Below are 19444 nucleotides of genomic sequence, written 5' to 3'. Positions count from 1 at the left end.
AAAAATCCCAAGGAGAGGTTTGCTGAAGTGAGACATTAAAAAAATATATTCCTCGGTACGAGCAGCGGAGCTGTAGCGTGTTCGGGCGAGCCGGGTGCTCCTCTCAGTCCTTGTTTAATTTCTGATACACCTCGTATGAGTGTGTGTTAGCACCACCCGGGTCTTAACGGGCATCGTCACGTTCTCGTCTGGAGCGGTGCGGCTCATTGGATAAAACAAAGACTCCCCATTGTTAACAGTTTTAGCTAGTCTCCGCTTCGAGTGGCTTTTAATCCGAGTTTAGGGACACTTGTTGGGACAAATGTTACTCTGAATCCTTATAAGCATCTGTAAGGAATCAGCTAAAGGTGAGTGGAATCATTTTAACCTCAACTTGTCATAAATAGCCGGATTGAAATCAATGTAGAAGCGAAGAAACCAGGAATGTCTGTCTTCGGGGCAAACTTTGGGTGTGGATTAACAATTACTAGCTCGCAGCGGAGACACACTGACGAATCTCCCTCTTTTACATCATATATAGTTCTTATTATCCTCTGCTGCGGATGATTTTGGTGCTAGAATGTATCAAAATATACCTGTATTAAGCTCCTCGATTAGTCTTAATGTGGGCTTTGTGCGGAAAGTAGGCCAGAAGGAGCCGCTTTGAGACCAAAGAGGGTAGAACGGGAGGTGGAGGAGAGCAGCGGGGAAAATGGCATTTTTACTCAAGTTTTAACTAAAACACACTTTCATTGATGAAATACAAACCAAAAAGACTCCACCTTCGTTTTTTCTTCAGTGTGATTTCTTTCTGTTTGGCGTTGTCTTCCTTTATTTGATTGACGTTGTGTTTGTGTGAAGCTGTTCAATTCAACACATACTTCAGAAAGAAATCTTACTTTGACTCCCAGATCATCGGCCAGGGTTGTATTTTCTATACTGGAATAGAATTATTGATACAATAAAGGGTTAAATCAAAGTACTTAATTTGTTTCTTGGATTAGTGAAAGGGGACAGTGTGGTTTTACTAGAGTTTTAACTACTTACTACCTTTAACTACCTAAAATCCAAACCTAAGGTTGGAAAAACGGCTTCATATTGTTTTCCATTGGGATTTTCCAGCTCTGACTTTTTCCTGTTCCAGTATCTTTCTTTCTTGATCAAATTATGTTTGGGTGGTGATCTCCTAATGCTACTGTAAATGGTCAGTACCCTCTTGAACTTCTGTAATTGTAGGGGCAATTTTATTAATGATAATAACCATCTTTAAGTTTTAATAGCCCAAAAAGCTTTGACAGATATTATCTAGAAACTAAAAAAATAGGTCATTCTTGGTGTTTTCAAAGCTGATCTCATGTTTGCAGCTGTTTTCTACAGCAATACCCACATTGTATTGATCAGCCTGGTCCAGGTACCCCATAGTCACCTAGGCTCATCTTCAAAATTAGATGAAGCACAGATGGGAGATGGATGGATTCAATTGTTATTGGTGAGAAATTCATGTCCCTCTTTGCACTTAAAACACATTTCAGAGCTTTAATCCAGTAAAAACAATAGCATCCCTGTCCAAGCCATGAATTATATAAGAGCCCACAGCTGGCCCCCAGCTTGACCAGACTAGATTATTGGCTGTATAAACTGCGGACGCAGTGAGATCAGGACGTCTTAAAGCAGGTTAACCAGAACCTAGAGGCTCTTGTTGAGCCTTGCCCTCAGCTGTGATTCAGAGATGTCTTCAGTCGGACAAGACTGTTCTTGCCTCCCTCGTTCTCTTCCTGTAAAGGAATTGGAGCCTGAGGGTGTGTTTTTTTTTTAATTTTTTTTTTTGGGTCAGAGTAAATCTAGCAATCTCTGCCCACCGAGTCCTCTCTTGCAAAGCGCTAATTCAGAGACATGGGAGTAAAACGTCTTGGGTTAATTATTGGCCATGGTTTGCTCAGACAGCCACCATCAGTAATGACATAGCAGCCGCGCCATGCCTGCATGAGGTGCGAAAACACGTTTGTCTTCTGATACGTCTGTAATATCCAGCAGGCCTCGTATTTGCGGACGTGAGGAGGGGTTGGCAGGGGGACATGACGTGTCTGCAGACTCAAACCAGCGCCCCGGCGCATCACTGACTCACTTCCCTTAGTTACATTGTTGTGATGTTTAGATAAGCGCTGCATGTCTTGGAGTGTCCGGTGCAGACTGGGGGGGTCATTCAGCATTACTCAACACCGGGCCTTTACCCCCAGACTCAGCAGACGTTAGTCATGTGTGACCAGTCTGTGTTTGGGAGCAACATGTTTGAGGATATGGATCATGGCTTGTTTTCATTTATGTTGCCTCATCTCAAGCCGAGGGCTGGGGCAGGAAGTGTTTTGACTCCATTAGAAGGTGGCAAGAAACAATCTTTGTTTCTAGCCTGCGGTCACTGTTAAGTGAAGAATACCGCTGTTAAGGGTTAAGCTGTATGAGACAGAACTATGTTATTGGACAACTGTATTGTGGAACTTCTGGGGTCCATTTGAATGGCTAGTAAAGCTGTACTGAAGTGTCCAGAAGTTAAGACTATGAAAAGTATGCATGCCAATCCAGTCAGCGGGAAAAAAAAATGGTTAAAGTGGGACGAATTACTGCTTCGGTTCGGGTTTCATGCAACTGATATCCCAAGAGGTTGTGATTCTTTTCCAGAAGTCCACTACCAGTCAAGTCAAACCAAGTCAGTTTACCGTACAGATGGATAAATGAACTTGAGAAGCTAAATCATACTGCAGTTCAAACTAAATATCACAGGTAAATCCTCACAGTATGTCTTTTTCTAACATATCTGTGATTATTTAATCAATTGTAAGAAGGAATCTTTCTTCTCCTTTTCAAAAAAACTTGATCTTTAATTGGATAAAGCGGCCGGGAAGCTGGATTGATGACTTGAGGAGTTGAATTGAGTCAAAGCCATCTACACGTTTTTTGTTTTCAAGAAAAACTTTGGCAGAATTTGTTGCTAAACTCTTTTGACATCATTCAGACTGAATGAACTTTTGCTTGGAGTGAGATGTGGTCGGGGGGACGGCACTCTGTATTTCTGTGACGCGGTTTTCCATGACACAGTATGGACTTCGTTAAACTGGAATGCATTAGCTCATTTCTCCGAGGAGGCCTGACAGACCAGGATCTCCTCCACAGACCTCAGACTGGCCCTGCTCTGAACACTGCGACTCACCACATGGATGCGACTCGTCCCAGAATTTCCTTTGTAACAATGTTTGAGATCGGAGATACACGGGTTTTAAATGTTTTTCTGACACCAATCTAACAGATGTCACAACAGTTTTCCTGTTCTCAGCCTCTGGTTGTCAGCTGGACGTCAGACAGTAAAATGTGGACAACAGAACCTCTTTCCTCTTCTGGTGTTTTGAATCAGAACTGAAGGAGCAGACATCTCCTGTTCTCTTTTGACTTCATATCAACCCCTTATGGCACAAGTACTGCCTTATTAAAGGTGCTGCTTCTCTGTGTAGGTTGGGTTTCCTATGAAAATGCTTTGTTTGCTGATAGAAATGAGTTTCAGTTCCCAATCTTTCATCACTTTTTTATATCCAGTCCAATGGCCACAACTGTAGTTCCATTATTAAATTAAAGCAAGTCAGTCAGCACAGGTTCATTAGTATGATCTATGAGATTTATAGGAAGCTGGGGTCATTGGGAAGTGCTTGACTTGTGAGAGGAGTGTGTCCACAGTTTTTTTTTAACCCAACTTACATAACAAGTATCGTTCCCTAAGTTTTGGCCTTTAGAACAAAAAATTAAAAAGATAAAACCCATGAAAGCAGTAGTTTGCAGAAGTGTGTATCGGTGTGTATTCTGAAGGAAATGGCGTCTGTCATGCTGCAGTTTTTTGGGATACTTAATGGACCATGAGTGGACCATGACTCTGAGCAGCAGGTGTGGGGCTGCAGGCCGACCGGGTGGCAGACCGAGCCGGGGGCGGACTGGGGTGGGGACGGGGGCATGCCTGTTGTTTTACACACTGCCAGATGATCAGCCTGCTAGAACAATGCCATCCTTTGACCACCTTTTTTTTTTTTTGCAGATTACTAGATATCTGTGTTAACATTTTGATCTCTATGATGAGTGTGATGCCCAATTTATAGCAAAATTTTCATCATTGCAGTATCAAATCTGATTATAAATCATGAGCTTTCAAATTATTCATAATCACATCTGCTCAGGGTTTTGTTACGCAACCCCACAGCCTGGGATATAAATTCACTCACCATATATCAAGTAACCAAGACAGACGAAGCCCCAACGGGACCATTTGCTGTCAAGTTAATAGACTGGATTATGTTAGATTACCTAGAAACAGTAAACTCAAGCATTGTTATCTGTGAGTGGGATTGATGCACGCTTCCCTTGTCTTTTAGTCAAACTGAGCCACTGATGAGGGTTAGTGTGGTTAACCTTGAAGTGTATGAAACAAGGAACCACCAACACACAAACAATTGTGGTAAGACTTGCAGTGTGTACCATTGAATTTTGTTTCATGAATTCACAAAAATGAATCTATCTAGTAATGTATATACAATGTCATTTATTTTAGAGCTGGGTCTTATTAGAGCTGCACAGTATAACGTCAGAGCATCGCCTTCATGATGTACATGTGCCCAGTAGTCACATTGCCGGTCCCTGCAATCAATCATTCTTAATTAGTTTGCCAATGCAAACCTCACCCGTGCACATGGAGTGAGTTGCTGGTAATAACACTGAAAAATGAGCAACAAACAGTTTAATTGTCAACCAGAAGTGTAGCTTAAAGTGCTGTTCAGGTCATTGAAAATGAGTGTATTGTTTTTTTCCTCTTTTTTTTATCGCTGTATATCCATCACAGGGTTGAAATGTCAGTTTTTTACAATATCGTTCAGCCCAAGGTCTTATTCATTTATCGGTTTTCTTTTTGATTTTACTGGTTTTATTTTGAAATGACATATTGTTAATATCTGCTTGTTTTCAGTTCAGAATAATCACAGTTGCTTCGACCTTGTTGTTTTTCTGCCGTCATATAGGCTGAGCAGAGGAAGCTTTTGCATCAAGATATATTCAACAGGAAGCACTTTGTGTGTCGTCTGTTGTCATGAAAACACTTAAATGAGGAAGGTGCAGAGTCAATACCAGCAAAACCTGTGGTGCCGAGCGTCTGTTCACTGTGGTTTCAGATGCAGAGTTTCCACATGAACTTTGTCATTGAAAACCTCAGACAACATGAGGCTTGTTTGATCAGAACTTTAGAGATAATCTCGAGATTGAGATGGCTCGTAAAGAAACAGTGCATCTCTTTCAGAGGATGAAATTCACATTCGCTACATATGACCCTGCTGGCCTCCTGTCTTTAAGCCTTTCCAACTGCCTTTCTTTGAATCGAGTTGTGCACACACAGTATCGGTTGCTGACATGAATATTCCTTGCACTTAGTGTCTCTGTCCATTTAACAGATTATATTAACTCCTTGAAGCCTTTACCTCCAACTAAGTTTAGTCAGAGTTTGCTATATCTTCTCGGATGGGGTGAGAAGTTGGAGATTTCAGATTTCTACCCAGAAACAATGTTTTTGTCAGGGTTGCAGCGCTGCATCTGAACAGAAAGCTAACAGGAGGAGTGCCACTGTGAAGCAGGCGGAGATGAGACACGGGCCGTCGGTTCCCTGCAGGAGAGCTGAGGAATGCTCTCATTGAATTTACATCTGTGGAGGCTGCGGTCCCTGAGGCGCACAGCCAGACTGCAGATTGAATCAAAATAGTGCTGACCTGTCTGAAACTGATCAGCTGGGGGTGAACCACAACAACAGGACCCACAGAGGACCGAGTTTCTCCGCTCTGCTGCAGCTCTTGTATAGACTTACAACACCAGGCATACTTCTTCTGAGTAAAAATGTTAGGATATGACCTTTTCTGTGCACGCCCAGACAAATCCGGACTGAAGAGATTTGATGTTTTGCAACATCAGAATGTCTGCCTGGAGACTGTACACAAGTAGTCTTGAACATGCAAGAAGTAAACTCACTCTAGTTTATTCTGATTATGTCAGAAGTGATTTGAAGATTACCGTCACAGCCGAGTGGTGGCAATTTTTTTTTTAGGTCAACCTTTTTCATGCTTCTTGAAGTGTCCAGCTTGGTGAGAGAGAAGCTTCCAGAAGTCTGCACACAGTGTTGATTTTTGTGACTCTCTACAATCCGGATGATTAATTTTTCATCCCTTATTTAGAAATACTGGCCTTTCTGTTGCCACGGCCACACTCTACATTCTAGATAAATGGGGCCAAACGCTGTCATTCCCTGTGTGTGTGCGTGTATGCTGGTTACTATTATTAACAGGAGCTGGACTGTAATGATACTAACATTCAGCCTCCAGTGAACATAAAACATACTGTGTGTGTGTGTCTTCTTCTTTCAGACCATACAAAGCCACGTTCAGGAGAGTTTACTCTTGTAATTCTAAATATTAGCCTCTCCGATCCATCATTACCATGACACACGCGTCACAGCCAGTGGAACAATTTGTCTCAGTAGCCTCGAATCACATAGTCATTGTCTTTCAAAGCCTTTCAAAGGCTCATTTTGTCAAAAAGTTTTCTTTTAACTTGCTTTTTTTTAACATTGTTAAATATACTGCTATCCTCTTAAAGTTATATTTCATTGTTTCATATTGAACACCATCCATCTTTTATGTCTTGTGTTGTTTTATATGCTTGATGCACAAAGTATTTAAACAAGTTTCACCCTTAAATGTGAAACAAAGTGGTGCCCTGTGGATAGAGTAATTTATTTGTTTAATTCCATGTAATTTTCTTGCACCATCTACTAAAATATTGTTAATGTTTAATTTGTGTTTCATACTTCCTCTTGACGAGCTGGACAGCAAGTAGTCTGTTCAGTAGTCCAGTCTTGGGCTGCTCACTGTGTCTAGCTATCAGCTCTTATCAGCTGTGATGGTGACTGAGTGGAAGCTGTGCTGATGTCTGTGTCCCGCCAATTCATTCTCTAAAGTCTCCCCCTCCCAACGACCAGAGCCCCTGATTCAAATAAAACTCTGGAAACCAATAGAGGCTGTTAGATTTTCTGCACTTCCCTGGAGATCTGAATAGACGTAACACGAGTGCATTGTCCTCTATACACAGCTCAGAATAAAGTTTCTTAATGCCCTAATCAAGACGCCGAATGCCTTCCAATCTGTCAGCTCTCTGCAATTTGCAGGATGAATCCCAGAGCAGTAAACAAAGCCAGTCCTGAGGAATGTCAGGGTGGAGCGTTAATGGTGTGAGAAGTCTTCAGTTTGTGTTTGTTTGGATTTTATCAGCCATCTTAATGGGTTATGTTGTCCATTCAAGGTTTTTTCGTTCAGATTGTTTGAACAGTGATAGCAGTGCCCATTGGTGAAGAGGCTGAATTACTTTCAGAAGATCAAACTAAACAGACGTCTCATGTCTTTGTGATTTCGATCAGGTCTTGTCATCATAGCTGTAATAAAAACCGTGCAAACTTTGTGTTTAAGTCGTACACACAGCATCATTTCTCAGGATGTGGTTATTTTGTGGTTGGCTGTTCTCACTGACCCCTCTGCCAGCATATTACTGTTCTTCACCACATGTTCCTCTTATAAACTCATGCATTTCTCATGTTGATAATAATTCAGCACAATTTTTCTTGAGGAAGAAGTAAGTATTATTGGAGTTAGATTGAATATTAAAGGTGTAGTATCCCCTCATATTCTGACGGGGTCAAATCCACAGAGAATCGGTCTGACTTTGTGATTTTGAGGATTGGGCAGCCAGTGGAGGAAGTGTGTCAGTGTGTGGAGAATGGCCAGGATTCAGGAAGAGGAATGAAGCAGCTTGACCAAATATGGGAACACACACAACCATCTTTTCTTTTGTTTTCTGCCACAGTGTGGAGCCTCTGCTTGAGTTTTCTGTACTAAGATGGGTTTTTTGATGCCTACCAGCTCAGTTTACTGCAGTGAGCTGCAGCTATTCCTTCCTATTTTTTGTGCCTCATTGCGGCAGTTTAAATTATTAGTCATTTCGGCATTCAAGCTTTTTCTCATCTGCTACAGTCATTACACGACTGCTGTTAGTCTCATCATGCCCGTTGGGGTGTGTGTGTCTGGATTCACATAAGCCTGGCACAGCGCTGAAAAGACACATTCACAAAGCTAGAATGTAGGTAGGTGAATGTCAGCTGATGCTGACTGAGTGCTGGTGAATCATCCCTTCAGATTAGACCATGGTCCACTTCCACTGCTGAATGATTTAGTCCACCTCATTGTTATGATTAACAATCCTCCTCTCATTATAGCAGCTTAAACAAAAAAAAGTGTGCCTTGTGTGTTAGAATGATGAAACTATACAACCTTCAGAGGATTTACAGACAGGGTTACACACTTCAGCCCTGTTAACATGTTTTTAAATGAAAATGCAAACCTTTTGTTGCATTTTTGAGTGTCTCTTTACACAACATTGCTCGAAGTCTTTGATAGTGCAACTGTTTGAAAAGGCTCTTTTTCAGTGGAAACAGCAGAAACGCTATACTGTGCATGTGTGCCATGGCCATAGTAAATAGCTCTTCTGCACATGCACGAGCGGATGGACGGGATCAGCAATGCTGATCTCCAGAGCAGCACGACTCTCGGTACATATTCTCCTGGGACTGGGTAGTTTTACAGTTGAAAGTTGTTTGTAACAGCAGTCTGCCATCTGTCCATACAGATGTACTCAGCATTGTGTTTATGGCGTATTGTTCTCTACGCATATGTGTGTGGTTTTATCACAAAAACAACCCTCTGGTGGCCTGGCATGCTGGTGGTAAGAGAAATATGTTCCCCTTCCAACCAGGTGTATCAAACACATTTTAGTTCAGGGGCCACATACAGCCCAATTTCATCATGAGAAGGCTGAACAAGTAAATACTTTCATAATGATCTTTAAATTTAATCTTGAAAGGTTTGCTTTGTTGTGGTGAAGAGTGTATGTGATGGAAAGGTCTGTATTGCACAAGGCCATATAATTACTACCTGAAATGATGATAGCTTTTGAGGATAACTTCTGGTGTAGTATACAGTGAATTGTCTAAAAACTTCTCCGATAGCTGTTATGCAATGCATGTTTTTTGCAAACTCTCTGACGGCATGGTTTTGAGGATAGTTTGATAGCAATGTGGTTACTACTTTTCACAGCAGTATCACTGATATCTCAGCTCAGATCTCAGTGTCGTGCTGTGTCCACTACTCGTAAGAAAATTGTATTAAAAAAAAAAAAGCATTACTGTTTTCTATAAATTTTCAAAGCGCACTTTGTGTAATTTTATATGAGCTGAACTGTGTATCAGGGGCAACACATGTAGTTAAACTGCTCCTCTGTGCAGATAATGATGACACACATGAGAGATGTTAATTTTCTTTTGCACAAAAACGTGTATATTTTCTGATGTTTCCCACACACATGAATTGATTTATGGCACCTTGCAGATGCTACAAGTGACTGTGACGTGCACTCACTTGGATCAAATGTGACATTTCCTCTTGCATGTCACACATTTTTCTCCAATCTAAAATTACTACCTTGTAAGAGGAAGCTTCTTAGCTGTAGAACACATCATGCCAGATGTGTGTTTCTGTGTTGCCGACGCCTTTTTGCTTTTCTTGCAGATGGATCTACGGTTGCTTCTAATAGCCTCGTTATCAGCCGTCCTTGGTGGCAGCTGGGCACAGCAAGGTAAGACTCTGGCACTGAAAACTGTTTGATCCTAACAGTTAAATATTAGCCAATCCTGGGAGTAGCATGTTTTCTGCTTTGTCCTGTTTGTTCTGTCATGCCGCTCGAGTACACTGTTGATCATTATCACACTTCTCGTTAAGTTTCAGGCTCTACTTTTTCAATCCGAGACATTAAAACATTAAACGCTCTTCTCCTGACTTTTTCCTTCATTCATATTTTCATAGCAGCACCAAGCTGCTTTTTTTCCCCCCTGTTATTTTTATAAGGTGAGGTCAGTTTTTGGTGAGCTGCCTGCCGTGACTCAGTTCTCTCAAATGGAAGTGGGATGTGCGCTGCAGGCGCAAGCCGGTTCGAGTTAGTGACTTAATGGAGCGACTGTTTGTGCCGTCTGTTTCAGAGGGAAGCATCTGCATCAAGAGGAACGCGCAGTCGTGTGGAGAATGCATCCAGGTCTCCGAGACGTGTGGATGGTGCTCAGACCCAGTGAGTTGGAGCATTTCAGCTGCCGCTAAGTTATTTTACCACACCTATCGACGAGAAGATCTTCAACTGTGTGGGTGGTGCTTTGAGTTCCCTCTGGGCTGCTACTTAGTTTCTGAAGCTTGAACAACAGACCGTCGTCATACCTGGTAGAAAAACAACAAAAAGAAGGCAAAAGAAGCTCTGAGTTAGATCACTAGAAACACATTTTTGGTGTCCTGTGCTGTTTATGTGACTTAATGAACGCCTATAATTTGTATTTACTTAGCCTATAAGTACTGGAGATTCTGAAGATTAAAGAGAACCGCAGACTGACGAACCTCAGCTACACAGTTAATTGTAAACATCAGTGCTGCTGCATCAAGCTGTTTAATGACATGTTGTCGGTACCTAAGGCGACCGGTCGTGCTGCGATGGCAAAAAAAACTCTGAGCGAATGAAAGATCGGCCTATAAAACCTTGAAGGAGAAACATCGGCGGCCTGCAGCGTAGATACATGTCAGGAAGTCGTGTCTCACTGTATAAGAAGTGAAACATTTGGAAGGAATCATTTTCATGAAAATGCTTCAAGTGAAAATGCAGCGTTTTTGTGTTTTAGTTTCAGAGCGTTTTCAGTGACTCTGTGTGCGCTGTCGTGTAAAAACACCCCCAAAATGCTCTGAAGTTGTTCCGTTTCACTTGAAAATGCTGTCGTGTAAATTAAATTAGTTTGGATGTTGTTGCATAGCACAACTAGTATGAGAACGTATGTTTGAGAGGTGTTCTGTTTGTATCAGCAGTTGTTTGCAGGAAGTCAGAAGACAGTCACAAGAGTTACTTTGAAGCCTTTCAGATGATCTTAAGAAAAACATGACTCCAAATGACATTCAACAACACGAGGCCTCCTTTTCAAATCACTTTAAAGACAAGTTTAACTCGGTAAAATCTTGTGCCTTTCTGTTGTCAAATTAATTTTCCTGATCCAGTGTTTTTTCTTCAAGTTTTCAACGAGAAATAGATCCCATATGTTGTTTGTCATTAGATGCATTGAAGAGAAAAAAAAAAAGGTTCTAAGGGTCATGTGGTTTTCAGAGAATCAGGTCAAAACACTATTTTTGTTTTGACTGAGTTGGTTGTCTCAGGTTCTGATTGGTTGGGCCTCTTGTGTCTCATGTGCATCTAATCTGTGATTTTCAGAGTCATCTGTTTCTGTTCGCTCACAGAGCAGACGGCTTGGAGCAGTTTGTTCACGAGGCTTCCCCGGCTCAGTTCATCCTCGATTAGATTACATGTTAGGCATGCTGAAAGGTGCTTTCACTTAGAGATCATTAAGCTAATAAATCAAAATGTCTCTGAATATCTGAAAACAACCATTTCTGTTAATGCCTTCATTCTGATATCTGCTGCGTGTGATCCAAATTGATCCTTTTGCTTTTGCTCAATGCAGGACTTTCTCGGCGAGGGAGAGCCCAAGTCTGCCCGCTGCGATGACCTGGAGTCCCTGAAGAAAAGACAATGCGGCGTCGACAACATCGAGAACCCACGAGGAAGCGTCGTGGTGAACAGGAACAATCCCGTCACCATCCGCAAGAAGGACGTGGCCGAGAAGCTGAAGCCCGAGCAGATCACACAGATCCAGCCTCAAAAACTCACCCTGACGCTCAGATCTGGTAAAATATCCACGTGAAAACAAGCCCCGGCTTGAAGGAAGCGTGAAGAACCCTCAGAGTCTCAGTCTCTGTGTTCTCTGTCTTCAAGGTGAACCGCAAACATTCGAGCTGAAATTCAAGCGTGCGGAGGACTACCCCATTGACCTGTACTACCTGATGGACCTGTCCTTCTCCATGAAGGACGATTTGGAGAACGTTAAGAACCTTGGCACCGACCTCATGAGGGAGATGCAGGAAATCACCTCGGACTTCAGGATCGGTGAGGAAAGATCCGAATGAAACCCTGCAAACGTTTTGACCCCCTGAGCTATAACTGGTTTGTTTTCCGTCCAGGTTTCGGTTCCTTCGTGGAGAAAACGGTCATGCCTTACATCAGCACCACCCCGGCCCGGCTCATCAACCCCTGCACGGGCAACCAGAACTGCACCAGCCCCTTCAGCTACAAGAACGTCCTCAAGCTGACCAACAAGGGCGACGAGTTCAACCGGCTGGTCAGTCAGCAGCAGATCTCGGGAAACCTGGACTCCCCCGAAGGAGGCTTCGACGCCATCATGCAGGTGGCGGTGTGCGAGGTGAGCAGGAGGCCGGCACTCCTCCGATTCTCTTCTCAGTGGGCGAAATGCTGAGAGAAGCCGTCTTCTGTGTGATCTCAGGAGCAGATCGGCTGGAGAAACGTGACTCGCCTGCTGGTGTTCTCCACCGACGCTGGTTTCCACTTTGCTGGAGACGGGAAACTGGGAGGCATCGTGCTGCCGAATGACGGGAAGTGTCATCTGGAGAACAACATGTACACCATGAGCCATTACTACGTAAGACCTTTATCATTTATTCAGCACTCGTCATGTATCCACGCAAAACGGAAAGCTACTAATGGCTTCATTTCTATATTGATGCTATGAGTTGATCTTGTCCAGGCCAGCGATTCTCTGTTCCTTTTATCTCATGTTGTTTAATGTTCTTCTTTGGCAGGACTACCCGTCCATTGCTCATCTGGTCCAGAAACTGAGTGACCACAACATCCAGACCATCTTCGCTGTAACTGAGGAGTTCCAGCCTGTTTACAAGGTAAAGTACCTATTAAGAAACTTTCTGAAACAAATATCTACTTCTTTTAGTTTTGAAATGTCATGTTTTACATTTGTATCTTTTTGCAGGAGCTGAAGAATCTCATTCCTAAATCAGCTGTTGGCACTCTCTCCTCCAACTCCAGCAATGTGATCAAGCTCATCATTGATGCCTACAATGTAAGGGCTCGTCTGCCATGGAATTACTACTGTGCATTTAACATCTTTTTGTTACGAATTTACCTTTAAATGCTTGTTTTGTGTTTTTTTGTTTTTTTTTTTGTACAGTCTTTGTCATCAGAGGTCATCCTGGAAAACGGCAGGCTCCCTGAGGGCGTGTCTATCTCCTATAAGTCTGTCTGTAAGAACGGAGTGGTGGGAACGGGAGAGAACGGGAGGAAGTGCTCTAATATCTCCATCGGAGACGAGGTAGTAAGGCTGCTGCACACTGATTTTAACAATCTCATAAGTTCACAGATAGCCACATGGTATGACATCAATCTAATGAAGTTTGAGCACAACATGGAATTTGCTGTGTGCAGATTGGACAATAAAAACATTGAATTGCAGCCTACAACGTTTGAGTTGACACAATTTTAGACTCTGTAAACTCCTCTTTTTGGTTTTTCCAGGTGTCTTTCCAAATTTCCATTGAATCCACGAGTTGTCCGGCAAACAACAAGCCTGAAGTCATCACCATCAAGCCGCTGGGCTTCAACGAGGAAGTGGAGGTCGTTCTGAATTTCATCTGCGACTGTGAGTGCGCCGCTAACGGGGAGCCCAACAGCGAGGAGTGCGACGAGGGCAACGGCACGTTTGAGTGTGGAGCCTGCAAGTGAGTGATAAGACTGGAAGATCCTATTGTGTCTGTTTTCTCTTCATCTCCTCCATCAAACCTTTTCTTTTTTGTCTGTCAGGTGTAATGATGGACGCATCGGGCGCACCTGCGAGTGCAGCAAAGACGAAGTCCGCACCGAGGACCTGGACGCCAACTGCCGGAAAGACAACGGCACGGACATCTGCAGCAACAACGGCGACTGCGTCTGCGGCACCTGCGAGTGCAAGAAGCGGGAGAACCCCGCCGAGATCTACAGCGGCAAGTACTGCGAGTGCGACAACTTCAACTGCGACCGCTCCAACAACCAGCTGTGTGGAGGTGAGCGTCCGGGCCGCAGCTCGTCCGACCGGCCGACCGACGCCGGTGCTTCATTAGTAACCGCCTCTCTCTCTCTCTCTCAGGACACGGCCGCTGCGAATGCAGGAAGTGCGTGTGCGACGCCAACTACACCGGCAGCGCCTGCGACTGCTCGCTGGAGAACTCCACCTGCCTCGCCAAGAACGGCCAGATCTGCAACGGCCGCGGTACCTGCGAGTGCGGAATCTGCAAATGCACCAACCTCAAGTTCCAGGGGCCGACGTGCGAGATCTGCCCCACCTGCCCCGGAGTCTGCACCGAGCACAAGTGAGCCCCACATTTTATTCTTTGCAGAGTTTTCCATGAATCCTGGCTTTATGGGTCTTCGTCTCACTTTGCTGTTCATGAAACACTAAAGTGACTCTAATGAGTGAGCCGACCCTCCGTCTGTCCGTCTGCAGAGACTGCGTCCAGTGTCGGGCGTTCAACGCCGGCGAGAAGAAGGACACGTGCGAGGAGGACTGCAACTACTTCCAGCTGATCAAGGTGAACGATCGCGACAAGCTCCCCCAGCCCACCGACCAGAGCTTCCCTCTGACCCACTGCAAGGAGCGAGACGCCAACGACTGCTGGTTCTACTACACCTACGCCATCAGGAACGAGACCAAGGAGGTGTACGTGGTGGAGATACTGGGTAGGCCACAGCTGAACATCGCACACAGAAGAGCCTGTTTGTTTGCTGTCGGTCTGTCTTGGTCATCTGAAATGTGTGATCTCCGCTCCAGAGTGTCCCGCTGGCCCGGACATCATCCCCATCGTGGTGGGCGTGGTGGCTGGCATCGTGCTGATCGGCCTGGCCCTGCTGCTCATCTGGAAGCTGCTCATGATCATCCACGACCGCCGTGAGTTCGCCAAGTTCGAGAAGGAAAAGATGAACGCCAAGTGGGACACGGTGAGTCCCGCATCACAAAGCCTCTACTGCTAATACTTCAATTATTACTTTTTCCTAAATCAGGATTCTGTCCAGCAACATCTACAGAGTGTGTTCAATTATTTAAAATGTTTATTATTAGATTTAATGGTTTCTCTGTAATTTCTATTTGAAAGCATATCAGTGTTTTTCCTCCATGTACCACTAGAGGGCGCTTGTCTCTGAGGGGAACTTCTGCCTCTAATCAAAAATAAATTGGATCCAGTAAACTAAATAAAAGTATCTTAAAAAGTGATTTAAAGGAGCTAGCAGAGTCTGAGCCTGCTCTATTCTCTTCTCTGAGGAGAAAATCCCGACAACAAACTCATTTCTGAGATGGTAGGTGGTTCCAAACCCTGAAAGAGCTTCAGCAGTGACCAAAAACACACTTTTAAGAATCCTATTGAGACTTTCCTTGAATATGAAAGGACTGCGAGTGGCACAAAAAGAGTTTTCCACTGGAAAAGTACCAGTGTAAAAACTGGAGTATGAGCAGCTTGATGCAGAGAATGCAGGCTCTGTTCCTGATCAGCCCCTCTCCTGTGGGTTTTTTTTTTCCCCCTGTGGGGGGAGTGGCCTTCATCTCAGCTGTCGGTGCTGCCTCTCGCTGTCCACATGCTCCAACTGCACCACCATAAAAGGCCATAAGAGGAGCGCCGCTGCTGGAAGGCTGTTCACCGGGGCAGCACGCTTTACAGAAACGCTGCTTAATTATTTAGCATCTCACCCGCATGAGGCACCTTAATGTTGTGGTTTATATCAGATCTTAACAGGGATGCCAGCTCGTCACAGTGTCAAGATTTGCACGTACATATAAAGTTTATATATCAAACAACCACTATGAATCAAACTACATATTATATATCACATCGTCTGGGTGTGTTAGTTTTAACTTCAGCCCAGCAACGATGGGGATGCGTCCTCGTATGCAGATGATGGCGCAGTATTGCAGCGCCGCCTCGTCACTGTGTGTAACGGTCTCTTCCCTGTTTCTGTTTTTGCCGCCCAGGGCGAGAATCCAATCTACAAAAGCGCCGTAACGACTGTGGTCAATCCAAAGTACGAGGGGAAGTGATGGAGCTTTGCTTTCCTCGTGACAACACTGTACGGAGAAGACGCGGGGCGGGGGTAACGGATGGAGGGAGGGCGGGTTTTTTATCGCTCACTGTTTGTTGTTGTTGTAGTCACCAAATGCATTTTGCCACTCGGTTTTACTAACATGTCTTATTTTGTCGTCTCCTATGCATCGTTTGAACTTTTTTGTACAGTCTGTAAATGCGGGGGTTCATGTTGTCTGTTTTTTTTCTTTTTCTACGCTGAACGTGCCAGAATGTCTTTTGGTCGTTTTTTTTTGTTTCAGCACAGGACCGGCGGGAAAGCCTCACTGTGCCTTTTGTTTGTTTTCTAAAGAGAAGCCATCAGTGTTTTTTTTGGGAAATGAAAGTTTTCTTTCCAAGCGAGTGAGGATCCAGTGATGGATTGGTGCAGTGTTGGGACGGCGGCTTAAGATCGGTGTGCCTTTCGTGCCACTCGGCGTTTGGATCAAGCTCTTCATGCGTAGCGCCGGTCGGCCGGGTGTGAAATATGTACAGCATGTAAAGGGTTCTGTGTAAAGCCATACCTGTTACTCTCAGAACCAGACGTGTCTTCTTAAACCATTGGAACAATCATTTGAAATGTGTACGACTAGGAAAAAAAAAGAAAGAAAAAGATTTCCTTGAGCTGCCTTTCTAGATGAGAGGACATCAGTGTACGGGAGCGTTACTATTGAAGCTCCGTGTTTTATTTGCTTAATTTAAAGCCAACTCAGGTCCTTTAATTCTTCACAGCAATGCCAAATACACCTAAACATGCCTTTTTTTGCTAACTCAATTTGCCTATACTGAAATGCCTTTGTGTATCTCGTTAGATATGAATTGCAGGGGAAAATCCCCAGTTTTTATGTGTGTGTTTGTGTTTTTTTTATACATCCTGGTAATTCCATCCAGCTTTTTTTTTTTTTGCATCTTGCCTTGATCAAACATCAACGATGAAATAAGAGCAGTGACAATGTTTCGAGGAAATCGACGTGGTCTGGTTAAAACAAAGGAAAGAAGGCCGCATCCGTTGTTTGAAAGTGCCTTTTTTATGATTTCTACAACACATTCACATTTTAATTCTGTTTTCTGAAATTATTTATTGAATAAATCTTCAAAAGAATTCACCCCCACATGGTTATAGTGTTGTTGTAATTACTGTTTTTGTGGATTTTTCATTATTGTGTCTCCTTTTTACCCTTTTCGAAACAAATTATCTCCACTTTTCATGTTGAAGAACAGTTTTCTTATAGGACGTAGAATTAGGACCCATTTCGGTGACGTTTTCAAGCTTTCCTTGTATTTTGAGTGGCGGTTTATGCGACGACGGTGCTCAGAGCCACTGCAAGTTTAGTGTTCCGTTTTCAACATTTCTGCCATTTCCATGGGAAAAAAAACTCCTCTGAAACACAAATGCAGAAACAATGCCTCTTCACTTGAAATGTTGTGTAAATTGAGCCTAAATGACACAAAGGAACATCGTTTTGAACTTTTTCCCCTTTATTAATCTGTGAATTTAGTTTAAACAGAGGAGTGTGTTTCCCTCTCTGTTCGCCGTAGTTGTTGAATGAAAACGATTTCAGTCCTGACTGCAGATCAGAATGGCTTTTTACAGGTGGTTGTAGAGTTTGAGATTACTGACCATCATTTCAGTACAATGTCATTTTATCTCGTACATTGACTGCAGTCTATGTGAAATGTATTTTCACTTTTACTAACATCCTAATATACTCAGAAGGCACAAAAACTAAAAATACAGTATCCCAAAATACCACAGTAATGCTTTCAAGCACATTTAACCTTGATAATAATTGGAACTACACCAGTTTACTCCTTGGAAATATCAAAATAAAACTAAAAATTCATAAACATTGTAGCCATACTAAGCAGCGTTCATGATTTTGAATTTTTGCGTGAAGTTTTCCACTTCAGTGTTAAAGAAATCCAACTTTCATGATGTTCAACCATCTGTTAAGTCCTTTGGTCTTAATAGTGAAAACAAGACATTTGACTGTGAGACTTTTCCCTGTTTTTGTACTTTTGTCATGCCTCACTGAAGCTTTCACAAAACGTATGTTCAGGATTTTTTTCATTTCAATTCAACATTGAGGTTTAAATTAAAGAATGAAAACAGAGAGTTTAATCCAATATGGACAGACTCCTCTGTTCATTCCCTAAAACCACTAGTCATAAATTAAAAGGGAAAACGGTCAAACCGTCTTAAATAGTCAATCTGGCTAAAAGAAGCTGAACGTTTGAATTTACAAACAGTTTAAGTTACCAAAACTGCTAAAATGCTATAAACCACCATTGTTCAAAAGGTAAAACACAAAAATGAGATAAAAAGGCTATAAATTGCTGAAAATTAAAACCAAGGTAAAAATACCTTAAACAATCTTAACTGGTGAAACAGAATTAATGAACCTACCAAAAACAAAATCCTGAAAAGTTAACATATTCCTAAGAGCTAAAATTATAACAAATAGCTGTAAAAGATAGAAATTATTGCTATTGAGGGAGACTCTTAAATCTAAGGCCCTCAAGCCCGAGGAGAACATGGACTGGAGGGTGTATGACAATGTTATTGTCCACCTTGCCGTACATCTGCACAAAAACTATTCACTGCAGCCATGGTGTACTTGAACAGCAGCAGTGATTTGGAAAAGTTGCATTTCAATCCGTTTCCACAAAGACAAAGTCAGCGTGTTTCATTAAATTTCCATTTTGGAAGCTGTTTTCAAAAAAGTTGCGTTTTCAGTGGCTCAGAGCATCTTGGTGGTGTACACACACACACACACACACACACACACACACACACACACACGCACACGCACACACACACACACAAAATGCCATGAAAGGTTTCAGTTTTTGCTTGAAATTTTGTGTAAATGTGGATTTTAGAGAAGATTTTAGGTTAAATAGTAGAAAAACAAAAAAAAAAAATAGTTGTAAACTCCTGAAAATAAAACTGTAAACAAAATGTGACCATTTTAGACATAATGAAGTAAAAAATAAGAGTATTTTTCATTTGATTCAGGATTTTGTAGTGACACTGAGGGCCAGTCAAGCAGCCTGAAAGGACCACACATGGCCCGCGGACCTTATGATACCCACATCTACTCTCGGGGGACTGAAAGGCAAAAAAAAAAAGAAAAGAAAAGAAACAATGTTTGTAAACAAATAAAATAAAAGTGTAAACAAAAGTGTGACCTTTCAGTCCAATATGCAGATGAGCTGCGGGCCGGTGACGTCCGCAGCCAATCACGTCGCTCTCTATCCCCCCCTCGCGGAGCGTGACGCCACGAGCGCGGCGCTCTCCACAGGTGATTGGTGGG

General features: G+C 43.0%; 1 protein-coding gene across 1 annotated transcript; it reads left to right on the top strand.

The window, feature by feature from the left end:
• The first annotated feature begins 35 nt into the window (after positions 1-35).
• On the top strand, positions 36-17239 carry LOC115404872 (integrin beta-1-like). Its single transcript, XM_030114211.1, has 16 exons — positions 36-347; positions 9663-9729; positions 10130-10215; positions 11639-11861; positions 11950-12120; positions 12195-12433; positions 12515-12670; positions 12831-12926; positions 13016-13105; positions 13214-13354; positions 13558-13760; positions 13843-14081; positions 14165-14387; positions 14522-14754; positions 14846-15012; positions 16040-17239. Exons 2-16 carry the CDS (start codon positions 9663-9665, stop codon positions 16103-16105), a joined length of 2400 nt encoding a protein of 799 aa, XP_029970071.1. The 5' UTR covers positions 36-347; the 3' UTR covers positions 16106-17239.
• The last annotated feature ends 2205 nt before the right edge of the window (positions 17240-19444 follow it).

The sequence above is a fragment of the Salarias fasciatus genome, chromosome 18 (genome assembly GCF_902148845.1).
Source record: "Salarias fasciatus chromosome 18, fSalaFa1.1, whole genome shotgun sequence".
NCBI lineage: Eukaryota > Metazoa > Chordata > Actinopteri > Blenniiformes > Blenniidae > Salarias > Salarias fasciatus.
Note: the sequence above shows the minus strand (reverse complement) of the source record. Positions and strands in the feature narration are given on the sequence as shown.

Excerpts from the sequence above, each read along its gene's own strand:
- LOC115404872 (XM_030114211.1), top strand. The coding sequence starts at position 9,663 with ATGGATCTACGGTTGCTTCTAATAGCCTCGTTATCAGCCGTCCTTGGT. Across the intron at positions 10,216-11,638 it reads GTGGATGGTGCTCAGACCCA|GACTTTCTCGGCGAGGGAGA; the intron begins GTGAGTTGGAGC and ends TGCTCAATGCAG. Across the intron at positions 11,862-11,949 it reads CACCCTGACGCTCAGATCTG|GTGAACCGCAAACATTCGAG; the intron begins GTAAAATATCCA and ends TCTGTCTTCAAG.